This window comes from Homarus americanus, unplaced genomic scaffold, assembly GCF_018991925.1.
Source record: "Homarus americanus isolate GMGI-L3 unplaced genomic scaffold, GMGI_Hamer_2.0 scaffold50564, whole genome shotgun sequence".
NCBI lineage: Eukaryota > Metazoa > Arthropoda > Malacostraca > Decapoda > Nephropidae > Homarus > Homarus americanus.
In genome coordinates, this window is record NW_024715014.1 from 3,281,557 (window position 1) to 3,305,656 (window position 24,100).

The following is a 24,100-nucleotide window of genomic DNA, read 5'->3' on the forward strand; positions in this document are numbered from 1 at the left end:
CACGGAATTAAGATTTATTGAGGCTTTAAAAATGCCAGAATTTTTGTTCCCATAAATTCCAATAAATTCTCCTTTTCTTTCATAAATTAGGAACCATATTGGAGTATTTGTCACTCTTGGAGGGTTGATTGTGTTCACCTTGTTTTGTTTTGCTGTGATTGATTACTTGCTTAAACAACTAAGGTCTTTATGTACGTGAAGTAAGGAAGACCATGATATTTACTCTCTATCTATCTATCTGGAAAAGATGAATCTGATCGACTTGAAAATAAGGAAGAAATAACTGGGGAAAAAATGGCAGATCTAAAGTGACAGTCATAGACGATTTAAAAAAAAGGGTGGGGGGGGGGTAGAATCAACATTACAAAACCTCAATAAGTAAATAAACCCGAAAGATAAACAAGACTATAGAGAATACAAACACGGAAAAACACCCCCACAAAAAACCCTCGAAAAACACCCGCGAAAAACACAGCCTCGACTCCTAGATAAACAAAACACGGAGGCAGAGAAATCAGCTGTTTACATATGACTGGCGGGCGTCTCTCTCGGTCAGTGTGTCGCGTGAAGGCCCCACTGTACCTCTGTCACTATAGTCTCCACCCTTGGTTATGGTTCCCATAGAGCAGCACATTGTAGTCTTTTGTGTGGGCGGCTCACGGCACCCACAAAAGGACTGATGGATACGTACAATGCACAATACATCTCCTGGAGGGTTACTTTTTTTTTTTTTTGAGAGAGAGAGAGTAACAGTGAGAGAAAGAGTAGCAGAGTGAGAGAGAGAGAGAGTAACTGTGAGGGAAAGCTAACAGAGTGAGAGAAAGTAAAGGAGAAAGTAACAGAAATAAAAGAAAAAATAATCTGGCTTTAAGGTTTATGAATAAAATAAAATATCATCGTCATTTTTATTTACACGGGGAGTGTCAGTAACCATTATAGTCACTGTACACCTTCCCTCTTTCCTTCCTTCCCTTCCTTTCCTCTTCTCTTACCTCCATTTTTTTCCTCTTTCCTACCCTCCCTCCCTCTCTCATTTTACTTACTCCTTCCTTCAGTACCTTTCCTCCCTATCTTTCTCCCACTCTTCCTCACTCTCTACTTTCTTATCTACTCCCTTCTCTCTCTTCCCTTCCCACTCTTCCCTTTCCTTCTTCCCTCTTCCCTCTTCATACGAACGAAAACAATGTCTAGTCTTGTTTATGTCTCGGCAGAATTCATCACACTAACTGTCCCGCCTAAACATCTCCTCCAATCAAAACATACTTGTTGGCTTTTCCTCCACTCCAATAGGCTGCTGGGCTACACTTGTTAGAAATCCAACCACAGACAGAACGTAAATAGAAGCCTAAACCGTCGAATATCCACGTTCGGGAGTGACAAATCTAGATTAATGCGGATTTAGAACCTCGTTATCTAATATACTATAGGAACAGCCGTGTGTCTGTCTGTCTGTTCTGGGCAGCCGAAACGGCACAATCGTTTTTCATCAAACTTGCTGGAAAAATCGCAAAAAATTCGTAGAGTGAAACAAACCTGGTCCCATGTCGATGGTTTCTTTAGGAAGGCATTAATTAACCATTTTATTTACGATGGAAAACGATGCAAGTCTACGGACTTGGCGCACCCTCATTCGCTGTAGCTAGCCAAGCACAAGCGTTCAAACTTTCACAAGGGCACAAAGGGCCCGCGATCACTTGTTTTTCACTATAAACAAACTAATGGGAACATATACAACAAACTTCAACTTGAATCGTCTGTCTCAGGGACGGAAATTTTTTTTACAAAACAAAGGAAAATCAAGAGTAGAGAAATAACGTTTTACAGAATGATGTTAGTGATTGATGGTAAACTTATTGTGTGTGTGTGTTGATCGTGACCAGGAATACAATAGGTTCTCTTTTGACCATGATGTAGTTTTCTTGTAGTCTTCAAATATCTATCTATCTATCTATCTATCTATCTATCTATTATTATTATTATTATTATTATTATTATTATTATTATTATTATCGTATACTCATTCACTCCCTTCACCCTCCACACTCTCCCTCCCCTAGACAACCACCCCTCCCCTTCCCTTCCCTACACACCCATCCCTCTACTCCCTCTCCCACATCACCCAGCCTCCCCTACCCATTCCTCTGTACCCAGCCTCTGCATCGTAATAATATTTGGCACTAAGGTGGGTAGGTGCCTAGGTGCACCCCACCCCCCAGTTGGCACTTGTCACGAGCCAGCTGTAATGTGAGTTCTGTGTTGGTGACGTCCGCTGCCCGCATGTTAAGTTCCGGATGTTGGAGACTTACTACAGTGTTGGAGAGTTACCACAGTGTTGGAGACGACTGATGCTGGCCTGTCTCTCTCTCTCTCTCTCTCTCTCTCTCTCTCTCTCTCTCTCTCTCTCTCTCTCTCTCTTCACTCTTCTCAAACTTTCAACCACAACCACAATCATAGTCACTCCATTAATTACTTATAAACCCAGATGTCCTCAAGTCTCCCTTCAGATCCCATTAACTCTTATGTGTTAATGGAAGGAGTGGGGTGTGTGTAGGGGAGGAGGAGGGTGTGTGGGGAAGGAGGAGGGGTGTGTGGGGAAGGAGGAGGGTGTGTAGGGGAGGGCGTGTAGGGGAGGGAGGAGGAGCGTGTACGTACCCTTCATCTTATTTCCTCCACACACTCCTCCCCCACCTTCTCTCTCCACACACACACTCACCCCTCACCCCTCTCCCACACACTCCTCCCCACCTTCTCTCTCCTCACACACACTCACCCTCCTTCCCACACACACACACACACACACTCACCCCTCACCCTCTCTCCCACACACTCACTCCCCACCTTCTCTCTCTCACACACACTCACCCTCCTTCCCACACACACACACACCCCTCACCCTCTCCCACACACTCACCCTCTTTCCTCCACACACACACACACACTCACCCTTCTACTAATATGACTTCTACTGTGTATGAACCTCTGTCCTACGTGGCAGTATACAGTGATACCACCCTCAGTGTCAAGACCTGACTGAATTACTCATAAGAGACAAACTTTACTCCAAGCTTAACCAATAAATTTGTTAAACTTCACTAACTCTCCTCAGGCTGACTATCAAGGCCAAGTGTCCCATGGAGCTGAGGAACTTCCCCATGGACAAGCAGTCGTGTCCCCTCGTCATCAGCAGCTGTGAGTCTCTCCCCTCTTATGGTTGTCATGGTAACACCAGTAAAAGATAAGTTATGGTTGTCATGGTAATAATATCTTGTGGTCATCTATAATACATTTAATTAATCCATCCATTAAGTCTTCCTACTAAGCCAGCCCATTAAGCCAGGTCTCTCCCATAGACGGGTACACGGAGAAGGACGTCAAGTTCGTGTGGGACAAGAAACTGGTGAGCTTCGTGCCTGGCTTGGCGTTGAGTCAGTTCGAGATCCTCAATACCAAGTGTAGCAACTACTCCGTGAGGTGGCGAGCCGGCCGGGGTGAGTGTAGGGGTGTGTAGTAGCCACCCGAGGGGATGTGTAGAGGTGTAGGTGGATGAGGGTGAGTCCTGGGTGTAAAGGTGTAGATGTATAACCAGGTGTAGTCAGGTGTAGCTTGATGAAAAGGCTTGAACGTGTAATCAACGTGAGTATTAGGTGTAGAGTGTAGAGGTGTAGCCAAATATGTTCCTGTGTGTAGAGGTGTAACTAATCTACATAATTCCTGCATATAGGTGTAGAATATACAGAGTGTAGCCATGTATATCGGGGTGTATTGGGTGTAGCCATGTACCTAAACTCCTCTTAAGTGTTCTCGTGTGTAGAGGTGTAAGCCAGAGACACCCTCCATTACACCCAACACTTACACACCCTGGCCTGAGATGGAGGGTCTGACCCGTAATGACATCATCTACAGGAGTCTTTTAAGGTAATGACATCATCTACAGGAGTCTTTTAAGTTAATGACATCATCTACAGGAGTCTTTTAAGTTTATGACGTCATCTACAGGAGTCTTTTAAGTTAATGACGTCATTACAGTATTTAAGTTAATGACATCATCTACAGGAGTCTTTTAAGGTAATGACATCATCTACAGGAGTCTTTTAAGTTAATGACATCATCTACAGGAGTCTTTTAAGTTTATGACGTCATCTACAGGAGTCTTATGATGTCACCAGGATGATATTTTAAGTATTTTTCTAAATATTTCAAGTCATCGTTCCTCAAAATCTAATCTAGTCAACAACCTGTATGTCCTGAGAGGTGGGCGTGAGTGGGCGTGAGTGGGATTGAATGGTCATGAGTGGGTTTGAGTGGGTTTGAGTGGGCGTGAGTGGGATTTAATGGTCATGAGTGGGTTTTAGTGGGTTTGAGTGGGTGTAGATGTGGGGAGGACAACAGTGTGGAATGTCAATGTGAAAATGAACCCCACCTTCCCTCCCCCCTTCTCCATCACTTCTCTTCCCCTTCCTTTCCCCTCCCATTACCTTCCATATGTATCACTTCCCCTTCCTCACTTCCCATTTCTATAACATCAAATAATTCTTCAATCATTCATCCTCCTCTCCCCCCTCTCCTCCCCCCCCCCTCTCCCCCCTCTCCCCTCCTTTTCCTAGTCATCCCTTTCATTTCTTTATATCTCTTCCCCTTTTATTATCCTCATTTTCTCCCCTCCCTTATATTCTCCTCTCCCTCTTCCTCTCCCTTTTCTCCCTTGCCTTTAAATTACTATCCAGCCATCCACCATAATCACTAACATTTCTCTATATTTATTTTGACATGAAAAATATTCTTCGGGGGACCGCCATTTGTAATTGATACTCTACGTCACTTCCGGAGGCGATGGTGATTGGCTAAGCACCGTGTTTACAAGTGAGGAGGGCCACTTAGAATGTATCTTTTTTTGTCAGCTACATCGTGATTGGCTGAGCATCGTGTTTACTAGTGAGGGGGCCACTCAGAAGGTATTTTTTTTGTCAGCTATATTGTGATTGGCTGGTTTTTTTTATGTAACTGGACGCCATTAATCAAGCATTTTTGCATGTTTACATATAGGGGTCCACCCATAATAATAATAATAATAATAATAATAATAATAATAATAATAATTAACGGTTTATTGAAAGAGCTTGGCAGCCAAAAGGCTGAAAATATACAGTTACATATTTGGGGTGGGTTTCGAATCTAAAATAATACAAGTAACATAAAGTGATACAAATAAGATATATAATAACTAGATGGGGAAAAGCTCCAAACTACAGTTCATTTCAACACTAGTGACAGTGCAAGGGTAGTGTTTACTGGGAATTGAATACACTGGTTTATTACAAGTTATTGATAATTTTTACAATGGTTGGGACTGGGCTGTTCTTACATAGCGATCAGTTCGTGCACGTATGGGCTGGATGGTTGTGGTGTCGAACAGCAATTCTCGGGCTAAGTCTCAGGTGGTAGTAGGGCCGGTGTCGAGGATGGTGTAGAAGCTTCTTACCAAGTTGCAGATGAGGTCGTGGTGATGGTCAGTGAGAGTCAGAAAGGGTCAGTGTGTTGAGCCTTCTTGATATGGAGTAGGAAGGGGAGAATAATCTTGCATGCCCTCTTTTGCACTTTTTCTAGGTGTTTACGTTGTGTGGCATTTAGGTAGGAAGACCAGGTGGGGGAGGCATAGGTGAGCTTGGGAAGTATGAATGTTGAGTAAACACTGAGGAGCTCGGGTGCAGGAACTCCGAGGGACTTGAGTCGGCGGAGGAGGTGGAGACGGAAACTGGAGGATTTGACAACTTCACTAACGTGTGGTTTCCAATTTAGTTTGTTGTCTATGGTGACGCAGAGTGCTTTATCATGTGTGGTAATATTACAACCTAAAACAACCTATCACAACTCTTCCACAAACCCCCACAGCCCATATAACCGCTCCGCAACCTCCCCACAACCCACCACAACCTATCACAACTTTTCAACACCCATCATTTCCCACCACAACCCCTCACAACACCTCACAACCCACCACAACCCTTCCACAACATTCCAAAGCCCCCAACAATCTCCTTACAAACCTTCACAACCCCTCGGGACCTCCTACAACCCGTCACAACCCCTCGGGACCTCAATCCGTCACAACCCCTCAGGACCTCCTACAACCCGTCACAACCCCTCAGGACCTCCTACAACCCGTCACAACCCCTCAGGACCTCCTACAACCCGTCACAACCCCTCGGGACCTCATACAACCCGTCACAACCCCTCGAGACCTCCTACAACCCGTCACAACCCCTCGAGACCTCCTACAACCCGTCACAACCCCTCAGGACCTCCTACAACCCGTCACAACCCCTCAGGACCTCCTACAACCCGTCACAACCCCTCAGGACCTCTTACAGCCCGTCACAACCCCTCAGGATCCCTAATAACCCCTCACAGACCTCCACAACCCCCCGTCAAGGCGTCATTACTAAACCAATGTTTACCATACGATGATTAATGTATAGACTCTACCTACCAGGGAGTCGATTAGTTCTCCTCCTGGCCCGAGACCTTCAAAGATTCGTAAAATTCTCAGAGATTCGTAAGATTCGTGGGATTTACAGTGATTCGTTATTCTCAGATACCCATAAAACTAAGACGTTCGAAAAATTCAAGTCTTTATTAGCGTCTTAATGATTAGTGAGATTTACAAATAATTCGTCAGTATCAAATATTCTAATATATTAAATATATTGAGGTATTTAGACCTGTTTACATGTCCTGATATATGGAAAAGATACGTAAAACAAAGAGAGATCAGACGAAAACAGCGGAACGCCATCATGGAAAACCTGACTTGACTGTTACACTTTAGAAGGATAACTTAACAAAATGCCACCACCAATAACACCCGTAGCCTTCCCACGTTTCTATTACTACTCTTTCAAAACCTTGCCTTCCCGGTGACATAGAGTGGATACAAAAGACTCATACATGTAAAAAAAAATATCTGATTCAAGTGTTGGTCATTTGAGAGTGAAGGGAGTAACATATAGACGATATTATGTTGACTTAACCCGACATCGATCGTTGAAGTGGTCATATCAGGGACTTCAAAGACGAGTACTTTTAAAGAAGTATTTATTTATTGGGTTCATGGTGGTGTATATAGGACGAAAATAACTAACTTCTGGCCTTTGAATACGATGACCTAACCTATTGTGTACGATGACCTGACACCCCCTTGAGTACAATGACTTAACCCCTTGAGTACAATGACTTAACCCCTGGAATACTATAACCTGGCCCTATAACTACCACCAATATCAGGTCTCGGCCACATATAAACTGTCACTAGTCTCCCCCACTACACGTTGCCTCCTCACACACACGAACTGACTATAAAAATTAATCAAATTTCGGGAAATGTGACAAGAAACACGTAAGTATAATTAAAAGGTCTTAGAAGTCAGAAGCACCGTATATTCATGTTATGTGTCTATTACTGTTAAATGAATGATATTTGGTGATATTTAACACCACCTAATACCACTTAACACCCCCTACCACCACCTAACACCACCCTACCACCCTCTAACACCCCCTACCACCACTTAACACCCCCTACCACCACCTAACACCACCCTACCACCCTCTAACACCCCCTACCACCCTCTAACACCCCCTACCACTATTTCCCCCCTACCACCACTTAACACCCCTACCACCACCCTAACACCACCCTACCACCCTCTAACACCCCTACCACCCACCCTAACACCCCTACCACCACCCTAACACCACCCCTACCACCCTCTAACACCCCCTACACCACCACCTAACACCACCCTACCACCCTCTAACACACCACCCTACCACCCTCTAACACCCCCTACCACCACCTAACACCACCCTACCACCCACTAACACCCCCTACCACCACCTAACACCCCCTATCTCTCTCCAGGCATGTACTCAGCGCTAAGGGTAAACTTCAACCTGTCGCGGAGTGCTGGGTATTTTCTCATCCAGGTTTACATTCCCTGCATCCTGATCGTGGTGCTGAGTTGGGTCTCCTTCTGGATTAACCGGGAAGCTACCAGCGACCGTGTGGGCCTAGGTGAGTGTTAAGGTGTGGGGGGGGGTGTTCCTCTTCCTTCTTCATTCTACCCAATTCTCCTTCTTTTTTACTTCATGTTCCTCCTTCCTCCTCCTCCTTCCTTCTCCTCCTTCCTCCTCCTCCTTCCTTCTCCTCCTTCCTTCTCCTCCTTCCTTCTCCTCCTTCCTTCTCCTCCTTCCTTCTCCTCCTTCCTCCTCCTCCTTCTCCATCCTGCCAGAGAAACGAAACACAGATTAGAGAAAGAAAACGGAAGCCTCCTACTGAGATGTTCCTCTACTCAGGACAGATTGTGGGAAGGATTAGATCGAATCCTTCAGTACTGGGGAGGATTAGAGGCTTACCTGGGGAGATCCTGTTGTTTACGTCTGTTTCCTTCTGTTTACGTCTGTTTCCTTCTGTTTACGTCTGTTTGGGTTATAGGTTAGATTAGGTTAGGTTAAGTAAGGTTAGGTTAATTAAGGTAAGGTTAAGTTAATTAAGGTGAGGTTAGGTTAATTAAGGTAAAGTTGGGTTAATTAAGGTAAGGTTAGGTTAATTAAGGTAAGGTTAGGTTAATTAAGGTAAGGTTAGGTTAATTAAGTTAAGGTTAGGTTAATTAAGATGAGGTTAAATTGGGTGTCTCTCATTATATCTTCTCTTATCTCTCATTCCTTGTGTCTCTCAGTCCTCCAATCTCTCTCGATCATTATCTCTCACTGGTGGCTACAGTAACTCCTCACAAAGCTGCCCAGCAACACCCGATGGTCTCTTACTGCATGAAGATCAGGAGGAGGCTGCAAGGGGGTTATTTTCTCCTTTGGTGTTTTGGTCTTCCTTCTCTTACTCCACTTCTTCATCTTCTTCCCTCTCTTCCCCCTTCTCCTCCTACTCTTCTTCTTCCTCTTCCCCTCCTCCTCCACCTCCTTACCACCCATCACTCCCACAACTCATCACCACCACCTCCTCCTCCTTCTCCACCAGTCATCATCACCATCTTCTCCACCAGTCATCATCACCACCACCTCCTCCTTCTCCACCAGTCATCGCCACCACCTTCTCCACCAGTCATAATCACCACCTCCTCCTTCTCCACCAGTCATCATCACCACCACCTCCTCCTTCTCCGCACCAGTCATCGCCACCACCTTCTCCACCAGTCATCATCACCACCACCTCCTCCTTCTCCACCAGTCATCGCCACCACCTTCTCCACCAGTCATCATCACCACCACCTCCTCCTTCTCCAACAGGCATCACCACCGTGCTGACACTCTCCACCATTAGCCTGGACACCCGCACGGACCTTCCTAAAGTTCACTACGCCACGGCTCTCGACTGGTTTATCCTCATGAGTTTCGGCTACTGTATCGCGACCCTTCTGCAGTTCGCCGGCGTCCATTTCTTCACTAGGTATTCTGAGTGTGGGGGGAGGGAGGAGGCAGGGAGGGAGGGAGCAGGGGAGGGGGAGGGAGGGAGGGAGGCAGGGAGGGAGGGAGGGAGGGAGGCAGGGAGGAAGGGAGGGAGGGAGGCAGAGGGAGGGAGGGGAGGAGGAGGGAGGGAGGGGATTTTTTTTGTTTGGTTAGTTGATTGACTCTCTCTATCTCTCTCTCTCTCTCTCTCTCTCTCTCTCTCTCTCTCTCTCTCTCTCTCTCTCTCTCTCTCTCTCCTCCTCTTCCCTTCTCTCTCTCCCCTTCCCTCTCCCTCTCTTCTCGTCCTCCCCCTTCTCCTCCTCCTCCTTACTTATCACTTACACTGTGTCATCACCACGGGGTCATTAATTAACTAACTAATGGTCCCTTATGGGTAAATTTGCTTAATATCTTCCTAATTGCTCTTGAATTAATTGACCTTAAGGGAGGGAAGGGGACTCATCAGGGGGTTATGTTAGGGTTGTATTAGGGGTTTATGTTAAGGAGTTCTATTTTGGGGTTATATTAATGAGAGAGAGTATTTCGCAAGAGGTAAAGGAGGGAGGGGGTAGGGAGGGAGGGAGGGGGGGAGGGGGATAAATGACAGGAATTTCGTATGAATGGTAAAGGTGGGGGGGGGTTGAGGAAGGGGGTGGGGGGAGGTGAGGGAGATGGTTGTGTTGTGATGAGGGACTGGGTGGTAGGGGGGAAGGGGAGAGGTAGGAGGGGAGGGGCTCAGGTAAGCCATACAGGTAGGCACGAAGGTAAGAATTGGTGGGTTAGATGAGGGAAAGGGGTAGGGAGATGCCAACCTCACACCTGCCCTTGATTAATGTACCATTCACACACACACATACACACACACACACATACACACACACCATCTGTTTACTGCTGAGTACATTACGTTTGCAAAGCTGTGCAAATAAACGCAGCAATTGATTTTATTGACCACATACATACAGTACATACATACATACATACAGTACATACATACATACATACATGCATACATACATACATACAGTACATACATACATACATACATACAGTACATACATACATACATACATACATACATACATACAGTGCATACATACATACATACATGCATACATACATACATGCATGCATACATACATACATACATACATACATACATGCATACAGGTAACCAAAGCGACCAAAAAAAATATTTCCCAGCAGCACCGTAAAGTAGCCCTCCCTCCCTCCCTCCCTCCCTCCCTCCCTCCCTCTCTTCCTCCCTCATTCCTTCCCTGCTCCATCCTTTCCTCCCTCCCCTCCTCCCCCCTTCCTCCTTCCTTCCTCCTTCCTTCCTTCCCTCCCTCCTTCCTTCCTTCCCTCCCTCCCTCCCCCTCCCTCCCTCCCTCCTCCCTCCATTCCTTCCAGCTCCATCCTTCCTCCCTCCTCCTCCCTTCCTCCTTCCTTCCTCCTCCTCCCCCCTCCTCCTCTCCTTCCACATCCTCATAAGTAATAAATTCATCTTTTAAATCACTCATAAAAATCTTAACTTTACTGCTTAATTAACTAACACACCTGTAAAGGGATCCCACACCTGGTTCACTTAATGGTCTTGGTCTATATATGACTTCCTTCACATATATGTTATAATGAAATACATATTTGTGCATATTTTTCCTCCTCTTCACCTGACTTAAACCTCCCTTCTTCCTCCTCCTCCTCCTCCTCCTCCTCCTCCTCCTAACCATCTCCCCTCTTTCACTATCTCCAAGGTGGGTTCGGGGGAGATCATGGCTGAGGAGGACGAGTGGGAGGACGTGGAGATCGTGAACGACTGCTGTGACCTCGGTGACCTCCAGGAACACGTACAGAGTCAAGACACCTCCTACGACACCTCCCTGGAGACCTCGCTAGATGGACGGCGTGAGATCGTCTTTCTCAACCTCAGTCATAACAAGTGTCCCAGAGGCGCGGCCACACTTTACGCTACGCTCCACTCTGTAAGTTCTTTGCGAGGGGGCGGAGGTAAATTAAGGTCCTAGAGGATTTAAAGGGATTCCTATGGGTTTTAGGACTCCCAAAGGACATTTTAGGATACGTTTCTATTATGAATTAATCCTTCCTGCCAATAGTTAAGGTCCTAGGTGCTTCAAAAGGACTTCTATGGGTCCCTAAACTCTCCATAAATCTGTAATGATGATCTCGACAGAACAATTTTTCCTGTTCTTAAAATATCTGATAATTATATTTTCTTAAAGTAAAGATAATATTTAATTCATAATTTCTCTCTGTTATTAGTTTCATGTATAATATATCTCGTTTATTTCCCTTTAATTACATATGTAACTGAACTGTGACATATATTACCAATAATTTTCTTTTTCTTTACTATTACGTTAATAAAAGTAAACAATTATTAATTATTTGATGCGACTCTTATCTAAAGCAACTAATATAAGCCACAATTAATTCCTTTTATACCATGATAACTACGGTACATAACTGACAAGGGTCCTCACTCCCGCCCTACAGGATGCCGGCGTCATGAACCACGCCGGGGACAGTCTCTCAGCCACCTTCAAGAGCACAGAGACGCAGACAGAGAAGAAAGAGCGGTGCTGGACCCAATGTTACCACTGTGTACTTGGTGAGTGCTGGTGAAGGTATACAATGTTGCTACTGTAGGCTTCTGCTTCCCTCCCACCCTCCCTGTCTCCCTCCTACCCTCCTTCCCTCCCACACTCACTCATCACCTTTCCCCACCTACAGGAGACGAGGAGTACCGCAGGGATCGACAGAAGACAGCGGGCCTCCAGCGAACCATGAACTCCGTCTCCGTCATCGACACCGTCAGTAGAATCATGTTCCCCCTCTCCTACGGGCTCCTTAACCTCTGGTACTGGCTCTCTTACTACGACACAGAGCTGGTCTTTAACTGGACTGACCCGGGCTTTGATGATATAGGGATTGGTCTGCAGACAAAGAATCCCATAGGTGGTGTTGAGAGGAAACAAGGGTAGTGAGGAGGAGAAGGAGGAGGAGACAGAGAGAGAGAGAGAGCAGTGAAGAGAAAGAGAGATAGGGAGAGGGAGGTAAAGAGAAGAGATATAGAGTTCAGTGAAGAGGAGAAGAGAGAAATAGAAAAGATAGAGAGAGAATGGGAGAGTAAAGAGAAGACGAGAGACAAGATAAAGAGAGAAAAAAGAAAGATAGGTGAAAATATATAGATAAAACGAACATAGTAGATAACAACAGAGAGAAGAAAGAAACAGCAAAGAAGAGAAGAAAAAGTGGTGAATAAGAGACAAAGGTAAATGAAGAAAAGGAGACAGAAGATAATAAAGACAAGATGATGAAGAAGGAGATAGAGGAAGAGAGACAAAGAAGAAATGACATAGGGAGGAGGAGACAGTGACGATAAACAGTAGACAGTGAATGAAACGATAACAGAAAATGGGAAAAAAATCACTATCTATTTTCCTATTTAAATATAACCCATTAAAATGCCCTATTTACCGATCATAGGAAATAATATCTAACTAATTGGTAATAATACACAAAAAATAAATTAATTATAATCTCATCATAAAAAAAATTGTCCATGAATGCAAAAAAAATTCCACCAATTTTATATACTGTAAAAAAATTCCCCTCATGAAGAATCCTCCCCTATTTAAGAATGCAAGAGACGTATCGCCTATTTTGAAACACTGTTAAATATCTCCCCTATTTAGAAATATAGAATGATATTCCCATTTAAAAATCGCTGTCAAATTTATTATGAAATACAGTATTAAAAAAAAATCTTCCTAATTTAAATGCTATAAAATTTCCCCAATTTCAAAACAAAGAAAACATTTTCCCTATTCAAAATCACACTCAATTTTCCCTATTTAAAAAATAAAAACAATATGAAATAGATCCGTTAATTTAGCAATACAAGAAAAATTACTTGCCTTTATTTAGCAACATCAGGTTTTGAATTGAAGATTATTAAACCAATATATAACCCGGAGATATTAATATTATTGGGATTAACACAAAGTAACAATTTATATCAAAACCTTCCATAGTAAATTAAATCTATAAAGCTTATTCACTTTAATACAGTGAAATACCCCGGAGCTTAATGACTAACAGGGTCTTATATGTATACTATAAATGTGATAAAGTTGTTGTAAATATACATATATACATAATGTTAGTGAAGTATCTATGTAAACAAGTACTAGAGGTTATTGTACAGTGAATAATATATTAGTCAGTAGTTTTACACATAATATAATTTGTCAACAGAATAATTAACACTTGAGTTTTCCCATTTAACATATAATAATCTAACAGCTCTCAATGATTCACATGTTAAATTGTCCTCCTAAAGTATTGATGTAAACGGTATATATTCATTTATAATTTTACAGTAGAGTCTCAGCTGTTTTTGACAACCAATTTCGTTTTCTAAAGTTAGTTCATATTACTCAACTCTCGGTATGGGATTTTAACATACAATTATTTGAAGAGGGTGAAATGGCGGGCAAGTCTGGTCAAAAGTTCGTTCCCCGTCGTGAAACTGAGTCTCCAAACTGACTTACCTGACTGTTTCATCTCATTTTTGGGGTCGATGCTGTTTCATTTTGGACTGGATCGAAATTCTGACCCTGACTGTACCTTCTTCATATTCGTCTATCAAATAATTTTTAATACATATTGACTAATTATTATTTTTTTTTAATTTTTGACAAGATTATAAAATGTATTGAAGGTCTTTATATATTATTGTTTATTATTATTCCAAGTTGAAGAATGTGTGAATCAATTGTCATTTTATTGGGTGTTCGAGATTTATTAAGAGTTTGTGTGAATGATCGTTTATCACCACCCATTCTATCTATACTTCCAAGTGTTATCGTCCAATCCATCATTCAGTCTCACCTTCACACTTTGGTAATGTATTTTCAACTAATTTGTATTCATATTTATCAACCAATCTGCATTTTTTCAGCTATTTCTATGTAATTCATGAGTTACGACTTGAGGCAATTATACAAACAGAAAATAAGTCACAATTATTGATTATACTCTGAGGAATTATTTCTGAATGAATATAATCCTCAGTAATTGATGGGTTGGTGTAATTATTAACCTTCTAACGCTTTTGAAGACATCAGTAGTTGAGGGGCAGTAATAACCTTAGCTGTTCCCATCAGCCACAAGGTCACCAGGAGGTCAAACCCCAGCGAGCTTATCCACATCACCTGACAATAACAAATGACGTCACTGATGTTCCTGACTTAACCTAATGTAACTAAACCTAACGTAACCCAATTTTCTCACACTTATTATCTCAGTTTATTCTCTCTCTCTCTCTCTCTCTCTCTCTCTCTCTCTCTCTCTATCTATCTATTTCTTTTCATAATCTATCATTTGATTCTATTCATTCCTATTACTGTACCAATTTTCTCACCGTTACCTGTTGTTAACTGCTGTACGAATCATCTCACCTGTATGTATTCATAATTACTGTATTACTCACCTCACCAATAACTACCTATCACTATACTAATGTATTCACTTGTACTGTACCTATTACTAATTACAATTATATTGTACTCAAGAAACTGATACCATTATTGTATAACTTGTGGAATAAATCTGTACCATTGTATTCTCTTCATCGCTGTATAATTAACCTATAACACGTAATACTACATAAATTATAACACTGACATCCTACTGTAGAAGTTTAAAACACGAGAGCACTGTATATTTCGACCGTTAATTATTATTTATTGTTTTGAGCAAAATTCTGTACATCTACATAAGTTTACCATAAAATAGTAATGACCGTTTTCTCTCACTCATACACATTTTCTTTGATCGGACACCAAAACAAAATATCAGACAGCATCTTGGTTGCTCGAGTATTTCGTGTTTTTGCGTGTTTGGTGTTATTGTGGCGTTCCTAGTGGCATTTATGGTGCTAAAGGTATGACTGCTGGTGCAGGAGTGTTCAATAACCATCTGTGTAAAGTGCAGTGACCGTATTTATATGTTAGTGATTGGAATTGAGCGAGAGTCTTTACAAGTTTTTGTCTTGACTCATTACCGGTGAAGTTAGCTACATATATCCATCTAGCTTGGGAACGCATGACCTTTATGTATAGAGTAATTTGAGGTCAAAATTTGCTTCTCCTTGCCAGTTGTTGACAATCGTGCCCAGGTGTCCCAGACCACTACATTGAACGAGCTAACCACCACTGACTTCCTCAAACTCTCCTTACATGTGGACCAAACTCTTGTTAGGCGATACAGTCAGTGATTATACGAATGATTAATGGAAATAATAACGTTTTATTTAGAGTACAGTAAATAAAGGCCGAAAATATTTATAAGACATAGTGGCAAATACTGTAATGTTATGGGACGAAGGGTCATTTAAATAAAAGCTTTTAGTGTAGATACAACATAAGGATAAGAAAAAGCAAGGAATGAATGCCCACGTTATCTACGTGTTATTGATAATCTTCAGAAGGGTTAGACTGTTGCTGTACTCGTAACACTGTGATGTCAGCAAGAAGTGGACGAGGAGCTTCAGGTGGCAGAAGGTGGAGGTGCCGTGGATAGTGTAGCAGCTGCGTCATATACTGTAAGTATACCTGTGTGTTGGAGGTGGTGGTGTCTTGTAGGTGTAGCAGGTAGTGTACGGCTCCCCGCCTCCCAGGCACATGGTCTGACCTTACCTGACACCTTTATTTACCCTGCTTCTCAACCAATCAAGAACTGGGACCTATTAGGGCTGAAATCTAGTCGACTGGGGCCTATTAGACTGGGGCCAATGATGACTAGGAACTGTAAACGGGGACCTATAAGGAGTGGGGCCTATTAGACCTGTTGCCTATTAGAATGGGGCCGATTAGATTGGGGCCTTTTAAACCTGGGGCCTATTAGACTGGAACCTATTAAACCTGGGGCCTATTAGACTGGAACCTATTAAACCTGGGACCTATTAGACTGGAACCTATTAAACCTGGGGCCTATTAGACTGGAACCTATTAAACCTGGAGCCTACAAGGACTGCGAACTATTAAGATAGCATTGAGTGTATAAGGATTGAGCGCTTCCTAATCTCTAATTATTAACCACAGACTGATAGACACAAAGACAGACAGACAGACAGATGAATAGGCTGATAGAGAAACAGACAACAGGTAGATAAATATACAACTCTACACATCATGGTAAACATCGTAATGCTTATAAACACACAAACATCGACCTTAAGTAAACATTAACAAACATCTAAGGAGACATAACGCATAGATAAACTTTGATAAAAATAATAAATCTTGACAAAAAAATAGGAGAATAAAATAGAAAATCAAAAATCGTTATATGTAGATGGATAGATGGATAGTAGAAGTTGAATGAGTGGGTGGATAATGGATAGATAGATGGACCGTTCGATGTATAGATGGATGAATGATTGGGAGGATAAATGGTTTAATGACCGATTGAGTAGATGTCTGGATGAGTGAATGGATAGATAGGTGGATGGATGACTGAATGGGTAGATGGATTGATGACTAAATAGATAGATGGCTGTGTAGATTAAAATAGTTTCACACCTAATCGATATTTTATACTAGTTATACTTACATATATAATTCAATTAATAATATATCCTTTGCCATATTAGTTATAGTGAGAATTAATTTGTTATTGGGGATAGATGGCTCTGACTGCTGAGGAAGTAAAGTTAGAATAATTACAGGATTTTCTTAGCTGGGAAGGCACTGAAATATGTTAGTTATCCATAGCAACAATTTTCTCTGGTACGAAGAAAATATTTTTAGGGTACACTCCGCTAGAAATTCCGTTTACTCTGTTTATAATGTACAGGTACGTGTTTTATTCTTGTCAGCGTTAAAATGAGTACATTGTAATGTTTATGGCCTTTTTTAACGTTGTGTGAATAATTTATGAATAATTTGAATAGAGAGAGAGTGAGAGAGACAGCGAGAGACAGAGAGAAAGAGTGACATAAGAGGGAGGGAGAGCTGGAGACGCGCCTCACTCCGTCAGACAGAGACCAGACCACTACAAGGCACGATAAATGGTCAGCTATCTTCCCCTCCTCTCTCACCAAGTAGCCCTACCACCACCACTCGATCTCAATGTTATTAACGACCTTTACCAGGGGTCGTCCTCGTAGAGAACGTTGTCAGACTTCTCCAGGAAAGGAAGAGACGCACCGTCCTGCTGAAGTTGACTGACTACGAGCAGAAGGGGGGGGGGGAGGGACGGATGGTTCTTGGTGGCGGAGGTCTTGGCTGTGATCAACGAATACCATATGCCGATGTCGGGGCAGTTTATGGGGGCCATTATAATGTTCAGGGCGGCCTCCCAGCAAGGGCGGATCCAGGGTACTGGGGGTCCGGGTCCCCCTTTTCATCAAAAAATTTAATTATTTTTTCTTTAATGCAGGCATTTTTGTTTAGTAAAAATTAAGTACTATTGACCTCAAAATATCTTCTAATATCAAGTGGACATGGCTTCAAAATGGCCTCAAAATGGCCTCAAAATGCCCATGATATTGCTCAGAAAAAAAAATATATATAAATGAATGCCTCAACTGGGTGGGCTCGTTTTGCTCGCCATGTTCCCCTACCCAAAACTTCTTGGCCACCCTTTTGATATTCCTGGATCCGCCCCCGCCCAGTATGATGAGGGTATGGGGGACACGATATGGGGATGTTGTGCCTGACGATAAACTTATGTTTCACCACATTGGGGCAAAGTGACATCCTCCTCAAGATGGCTGATCTTACCGAGCTGGACGTTTTGAGAGAGTGTGGGGCAGAGGTGAGATTTGTGAAAAGCAAAAAAATGTGTTTAAAAAGTGAAAGAGAAAAGTACTGTCTTATGCCGAAATTTACAAGCATGAGCCCATAAAGTTACTCAACGCCAAGCAGTGATGGTAGTGAAATATAAACATGTCAGCTTATTTTTTAAATAACAATAATGACAGCCGGGAGTCTCTATTCGCAGTTCCGTACGACTGAGCAGCCCTTTCCAGGGGCCAATCTACTCACCCCACATGGGGAGAAAGCCAGAAAGGTGCCATAAACGTAGCCTACCTAAATAACTAACCTGACTGGGCAACCGCACCTAGTAAGGTCATCCTAATGCGGTCAAAAATATGATGATCATAATCACACATCCAAGCAAAAACAAACTATACAACCTCTTATGGTCGCTGCATGGAATTTCAGAACCCTTCTGAATACTGGCACAAACGAGTGTCCTGAAAGAAGAACTGCCCTTGTGGCAAAAGAGCTGGCTAGGTATAACATCGACATAGCAGCCATTAGTGAGTCCCAGCTCCCAGACGAGGGTCGACTCACAGAACCGGGGTCTGGCTATACCTTCTTCTGGAGGGGTAATCCTGCTGCGGAGAGAAGCGGTATATATGGAGTTGGGTTTACCATTCGCCAATCCGTCCTACACAGGCTAACTCAAATGCCTGTTGGGACCAACGAGCGCCTCATGACGCCCAGAGTCCCACTGAATCATTCACGTCATGCCTTCTTCATCAGTGCATACGCCCCAACACTGGATGCAGAGGATGACACCAAGGAGGCCTTTTATGCCGACCTTGACAGAGTGCTAACCTCTATCCCCAGAGAAGATAAGGTTGTACTCCTTGGTGACTTCAGTGCCAGAGTTGGCAGAGATGCTGACATTTGGCAGGGAACCATAAGGAGAAATGGAGTAGGCAAGTGTAATCCCAACGGCCTCCTCCTCCTCAGCAGGTGTGCTGCACACAACCTCACTATCACCAACACCCTGTTTAGGCAGACCGACAAGTTCAAGGGTTCTTGGCAACACTCGCAATCCAAACATTGGCATCTTTATTTACTATACCACGTCGCCCAAATTGACGAAGGCAAGAAACTTCCAGAAGAGTTTTTAACACCAAGCGTCTGGGGGATCCAGTAGTAGCACATGGTTTCAGAGAGTAGCTCAAGGATGGGCTGATAAACAACCCGACAACAAACAGCCTAAATCCGAGTGCTGGACAGGGTTTCCTCAAATCTGTCAACACAAAAACCTGCAGCGAGACCCTTGACCAGATCAAAAGAAAACACCAGGATTGGTTTGATGGAAACGACCCGGATATCAAAGTACTCTTCAATAGTAAAGGTGCTGCTCTCACTGATTAGCAGAACAACCCTTAGTCTCAGACCAAAGCTGATACCTTCCATGAAAATAAAGCGTTGGCCCAGCTCGAACTTCGCAAACGAATGAACAAATCGTGAAAAAATACAGCATGTGAAACGCAAAAATTTGCGGATCAACACAAGATGCGTGAATTTTTCAATTCCACTAAAGCAATATATGGCCCAACTACTTATGAAGTGGCCTCTTCCACTCATTCGATGGTAACTCCCTAATTAAAGAGGAAGAAGGTATCCGTCAGTGCTGAAAAGAGCACTACCATTCGCTGCTCAACCAAAATTCTGATGTGGATGTCCTGACTACCCAGCAGATTCCTCAACACCCAGAGCTGAACCACCTCAGCTATCCTCCTTCCCTGGATGAAAAATAACAAAGCCACAGGGCCTGATGGAATCCCAGCTGGGGTGTATAAAGCAGGAGGACTTCTGCTTACCAGCCGTCACCACTCACTCCTGGAGAATATATTGGAGAAGGAGGAAATCCCCCAAGCTCTTAAAGATGACTCCATTGTCAGTATTTATAAGAACAAGGGGGACCGGTCAGACTGTAGCAACCACCACGGGATCTCACCCCTCTCTGTAGCTGGCAAGATTATCTCCCGAGTCCTCCTAAACAGACTTCTTCCTGGGGCGGAAAACTTCCTCCCAGAATCTCAATGCGGCTTTAGACCATCACGTGGCACCACTGACATGATCTTTGCTGCCTGCCTGGTACAGGAAAAGTGCAGAGAACAGCATGGTGACCTGTACATGGCCTTCATCGACCTAACCAAGGCCTTCGACTTGGTCAACAGGGAAGCCCTCTAGCTGACCCACTGTCGTTTTGGCTGCCCACCAAAATTCGTTGCAATTGTGAGGCAACTCCACAATGGTATGAACGGCAGTGTCCTGCACAATGGCACCCAGTCTGAGTTCCTCCCCATCCAAACAGGGGTAAAACAAGGATGTGTACTGACACCAACTCTCTTTTCAATTTTCTTGGCTGCCTTCCTTACTCGTGCCTGTGTTAATTTAGCCGGCAGGGTGGACATCCGGTACCAGATGAAGGGACTTTTCAACACAAGACGACTCCAGACAGGAACAAAGGTGTCGGCAGCTTCCATCATTGAAATTCAGTACGCATACGACCTCACCCTCGTCGCTCACACTGAACACGATCTTCAGTAGATACTAAACGCCTACACAGATGCATATGCACACTTTGGCCTTAAGGTGAATGTACGTAAGACTCAGATTCTCTTTCAGCCTCCCCTGGTTCAGCCACACATCCACCATCCATCCAGGTTAACAGTACACCTGTCCACCACCGCAGACATCGATGAAGATATTCAACATCGGATCAAATGTGCACCTAAAGTCCTTAGCAGACTCCGTACCCGTGTCTTCAGCTGCATGCAGGGAGCTGAATTTTTCAACAAATTTGCAGGTATATCGATCAGGGATTCTCCCCACCCTGCTATATGGCAGCGAGACATGGGTCACATACAGCAGGCACCTCAAAGCACTTGAAAACTTTCTCCAACTTAGTGTACATTCCATCCTCCGATTTCGCTGGGAAGACAAGAGAACAAATGCCAGTATTATCGCTGACACCAACTGTAGGAGCAACGAGCACCGGAAAAGGTATAAGACAAACCTGAAAAATTGCCAAATCGACCCCCCTCACCTGGGAGACGACCCCCCTCACCGTAACGCTTGGAGGAGCACCACACGAGAAGGTGTCAATACTTTCGAGTTAGCCCGACTGTATTCCGAGACAGAAAAGTGCCAGCGCCGGAAAGACACTGCCGCCGCCTCTCCCGCATTAGATGTAGCCCTCCACATGTGCAACATTCGTGAACGACCCTGCCGGTACCGTATCGGCCTCTTTAGTCACCTCAAAATTCACCAATGAAGGTGACATCCTTAATAACTCATATCATTGTATCATAGCCGGATGATCGTCATACTCGATTCCGGGTGACAGCAAAGTAGTAGTAGTAGTAGTAGTAGTGTGTGTGTGTGTGTGTGTGTGTGTGTGTGTGTGTGTGTGTGTGTGTAATGATAATAATAATAATAATAATAATAATAATAATAATAATAATAATAATAATAATAATAATAATAATAATAATAAAAATAATAATAATTCACGGTTTATTGAAAAAGCATGGCAGCCGGAAGGCTGAAAATATACAGTTACATAATTGGGGATTGGGTCTCTTGATTGACAAATAATATTATATAAGTAACATAAGTGATACAAATATGATATATAATAACTAGGAGAAGGTCATACTACAGGGCATTTCAACATAGTGACAGTGCTAAAGGTAAGATTGACTGGGAGTGAATACACTGGTTGATTACGAGTTGTTGATAATTTTTACAATGGTTGGGACTGGGCTGTTGTCATAGTGATCAGTACGTGCTCGTTGTGCCGTTGTAGTGTCGAACAGCAATTCGCGGACGAGGGATCTCGGGTTGGAAGTAGGAGCCGGTGTCGAGGATGGTGTGTGTGTGTGTGTGTGTGTGTGTGTGTGTGTTTGTGTGTGTGTGTGTGTGTGAACGAAATAGGAATATGTATATGACTGTGTATACTTGTACGTGTGTGAGTTATATGTTACAGTATCGACATTTGTGTGTATGAATTCTTGGTGTGAGTATTGCGTACCTGCAGGAGACTAAATTGCTGTTCTCGTGTACATGTACCTGAGTGTACAACTGTACATAGATATCAGAAGGATATCTGTGGGGTGAAACACATGTTATTGCAATTATTGCTGTAAAACTGAACAGGTGTGTGCGTGTGTGTGTTTGGGGGGTGTTTGTGTGCTTGGGTACAAAAGTGTGTTGATTTGAGGCTACATGTGGTGGTGGGCTCTCTCTCTCTCTCTCTCTCTCTCTCTCTCTCTCTCTCTCTCTCTCTCTCTCTCTCTGCTGGGTGTGAGTGAGTGAGTGATTGACTTGTTAGAGAGAAAAGAAGGACCTTCTGTGAGTGATTTGCTAGCGAGGAGGAGGAACGAGTATGAGTGACGCCCCCCCCCCACGGTCTCACACTGCTCCTATTGCACAGTCGGGCCTGTCGGAACTTTTTTTGGTGGAAGACTTTTGTGTGAGGGGGACAAGCAGGCCTGGGTAGGTCCTCACGGCATGAATGGGTCCGTCAGGCGGGTCTGGTTCATCCTGCAACAGGCCTGGGGGCCTGAACAACAGGCCTGGGAGATGAACACCATGCCTGCCAACTGAATACCAGGCCTGGGATAGTGAACAGCAGGCCTGGGGGATGAACACCATGCCTGCCAACTGAAAACCAGGCCTGAGATAGTGAACAGCAGTCCTGGGGAATGAACAGCAGGCCTGGGATAGTGAACACCAGGCTTGGGATTCACTCCACTCCCAATAGTTCTCTCCGGGAGGTCACCGCTGGTTTTGTTTTGCTTATAAATGTTGGCAAGATGCTGTACCTCCTCTCAACCTTTGAGGAGGACACCCCCCCCCCCCCTTAACCCAGGTGGTATAATATATGGTGATGACATTAACAAGATCACAACGAAGGTGTATATCTGTGGATATACAGTTGGCCTTCAAGTGCAGTTTAATATTATCTAGGATGTTAATTCTAAGCTTATAGGATGGGGTTCACACTTGACATCAGCAACAGTGTACTCAGTAAGTATTGCTTAATGATCACTGACTAGGTGGTCTGAGATGACCTTAGCCTTGACATTACTGTCTACTAGGTTATACCCAATCACATAATCAAGTCTGACCCCCATCAGATATGTCACTTTGTCTGTGTCGTATACAGTGATATTATGATTATTGATGTAATTCACGAACACCTTCCTAGTACTGTGACGAGAGTTCAAGTCACCCCTACACTACATAGAGTTGTTTCCTGGTGGCTTTGGTAACACGTCCGCTCGCTGCTCATCAGAGACCAAAGTGTTTACTGTAGATGGTGATGGTGTATAGTGAGAGCATTGTGGGTCTTGAGCTATTATTTTGGACATAGAGGACCAGGCCACTGATGTATAGAACACCTTGGTCCCTGGTACTGGAACTATACGAGAGAGAGAGAGAGAGAGAGAGAGAGAGAGAGAGAGAGAGAGAGAGAACAAAAATAAAACAAGAGAGAAGAGAAAGAAAGAGAGAGAGAGAGAACGAGACAGAGGGGAGGGAGAGAGAGAAACAAAAAACAAGAGAGAGTCAGAGAAAGAAAGAGTGAGAGACAGAGAAAGAGAGAGAGAGAGAGAGAGACAAAAAACAAGAGACTATAGAGAGAAAGAAAGAAACAGACAGACAGACAGACGGACAAACAAACATACATACCACATACCCAAAATGGATAGAGTTACAGGTAGTGGGTCACCTTTGGGGGGGGGGGTGGCAGTGGTTAGCGACACATGATACTTATTTGTGACTTATTGTTACCAAAT

General features: G+C 43.6%; 1 protein-coding gene across 1 annotated transcript in view; it reads left to right on the forward strand.

The window, feature by feature from the left end:
• LOC121853183 (gamma-aminobutyric acid receptor alpha-like) overlaps positions 1 to 12,744 on the forward strand; it is a 44,712-nt gene extending 31,968 nt beyond the window's left edge. The window contains exons 5-11 of the mRNA XM_042347160.1: positions 3,107 to 3,189; positions 3,351 to 3,488; positions 7,919 to 8,071; positions 9,301 to 9,458; positions 11,211 to 11,441; positions 11,974 to 12,088; positions 12,211 to 12,744. Of these exons, the coding sequence (XP_042203094.1) occupies positions 3,107 to 3,189; positions 3,351 to 3,488; positions 7,919 to 8,071; positions 9,301 to 9,458; positions 11,211 to 11,441; positions 11,974 to 12,088; positions 12,211 to 12,461 (1,129 nt within the window). The 3' untranslated portion in view covers positions 12,462 to 12,744. The remainder of the gene's footprint in view (positions 1 to 3,106; positions 3,190 to 3,350; positions 3,489 to 7,918; positions 8,072 to 9,300; positions 9,459 to 11,210; positions 11,442 to 11,973; positions 12,089 to 12,210) is intronic.
• The last annotated feature ends 11,356 nt before the right edge of the window (positions 12,745 to 24,100 follow it).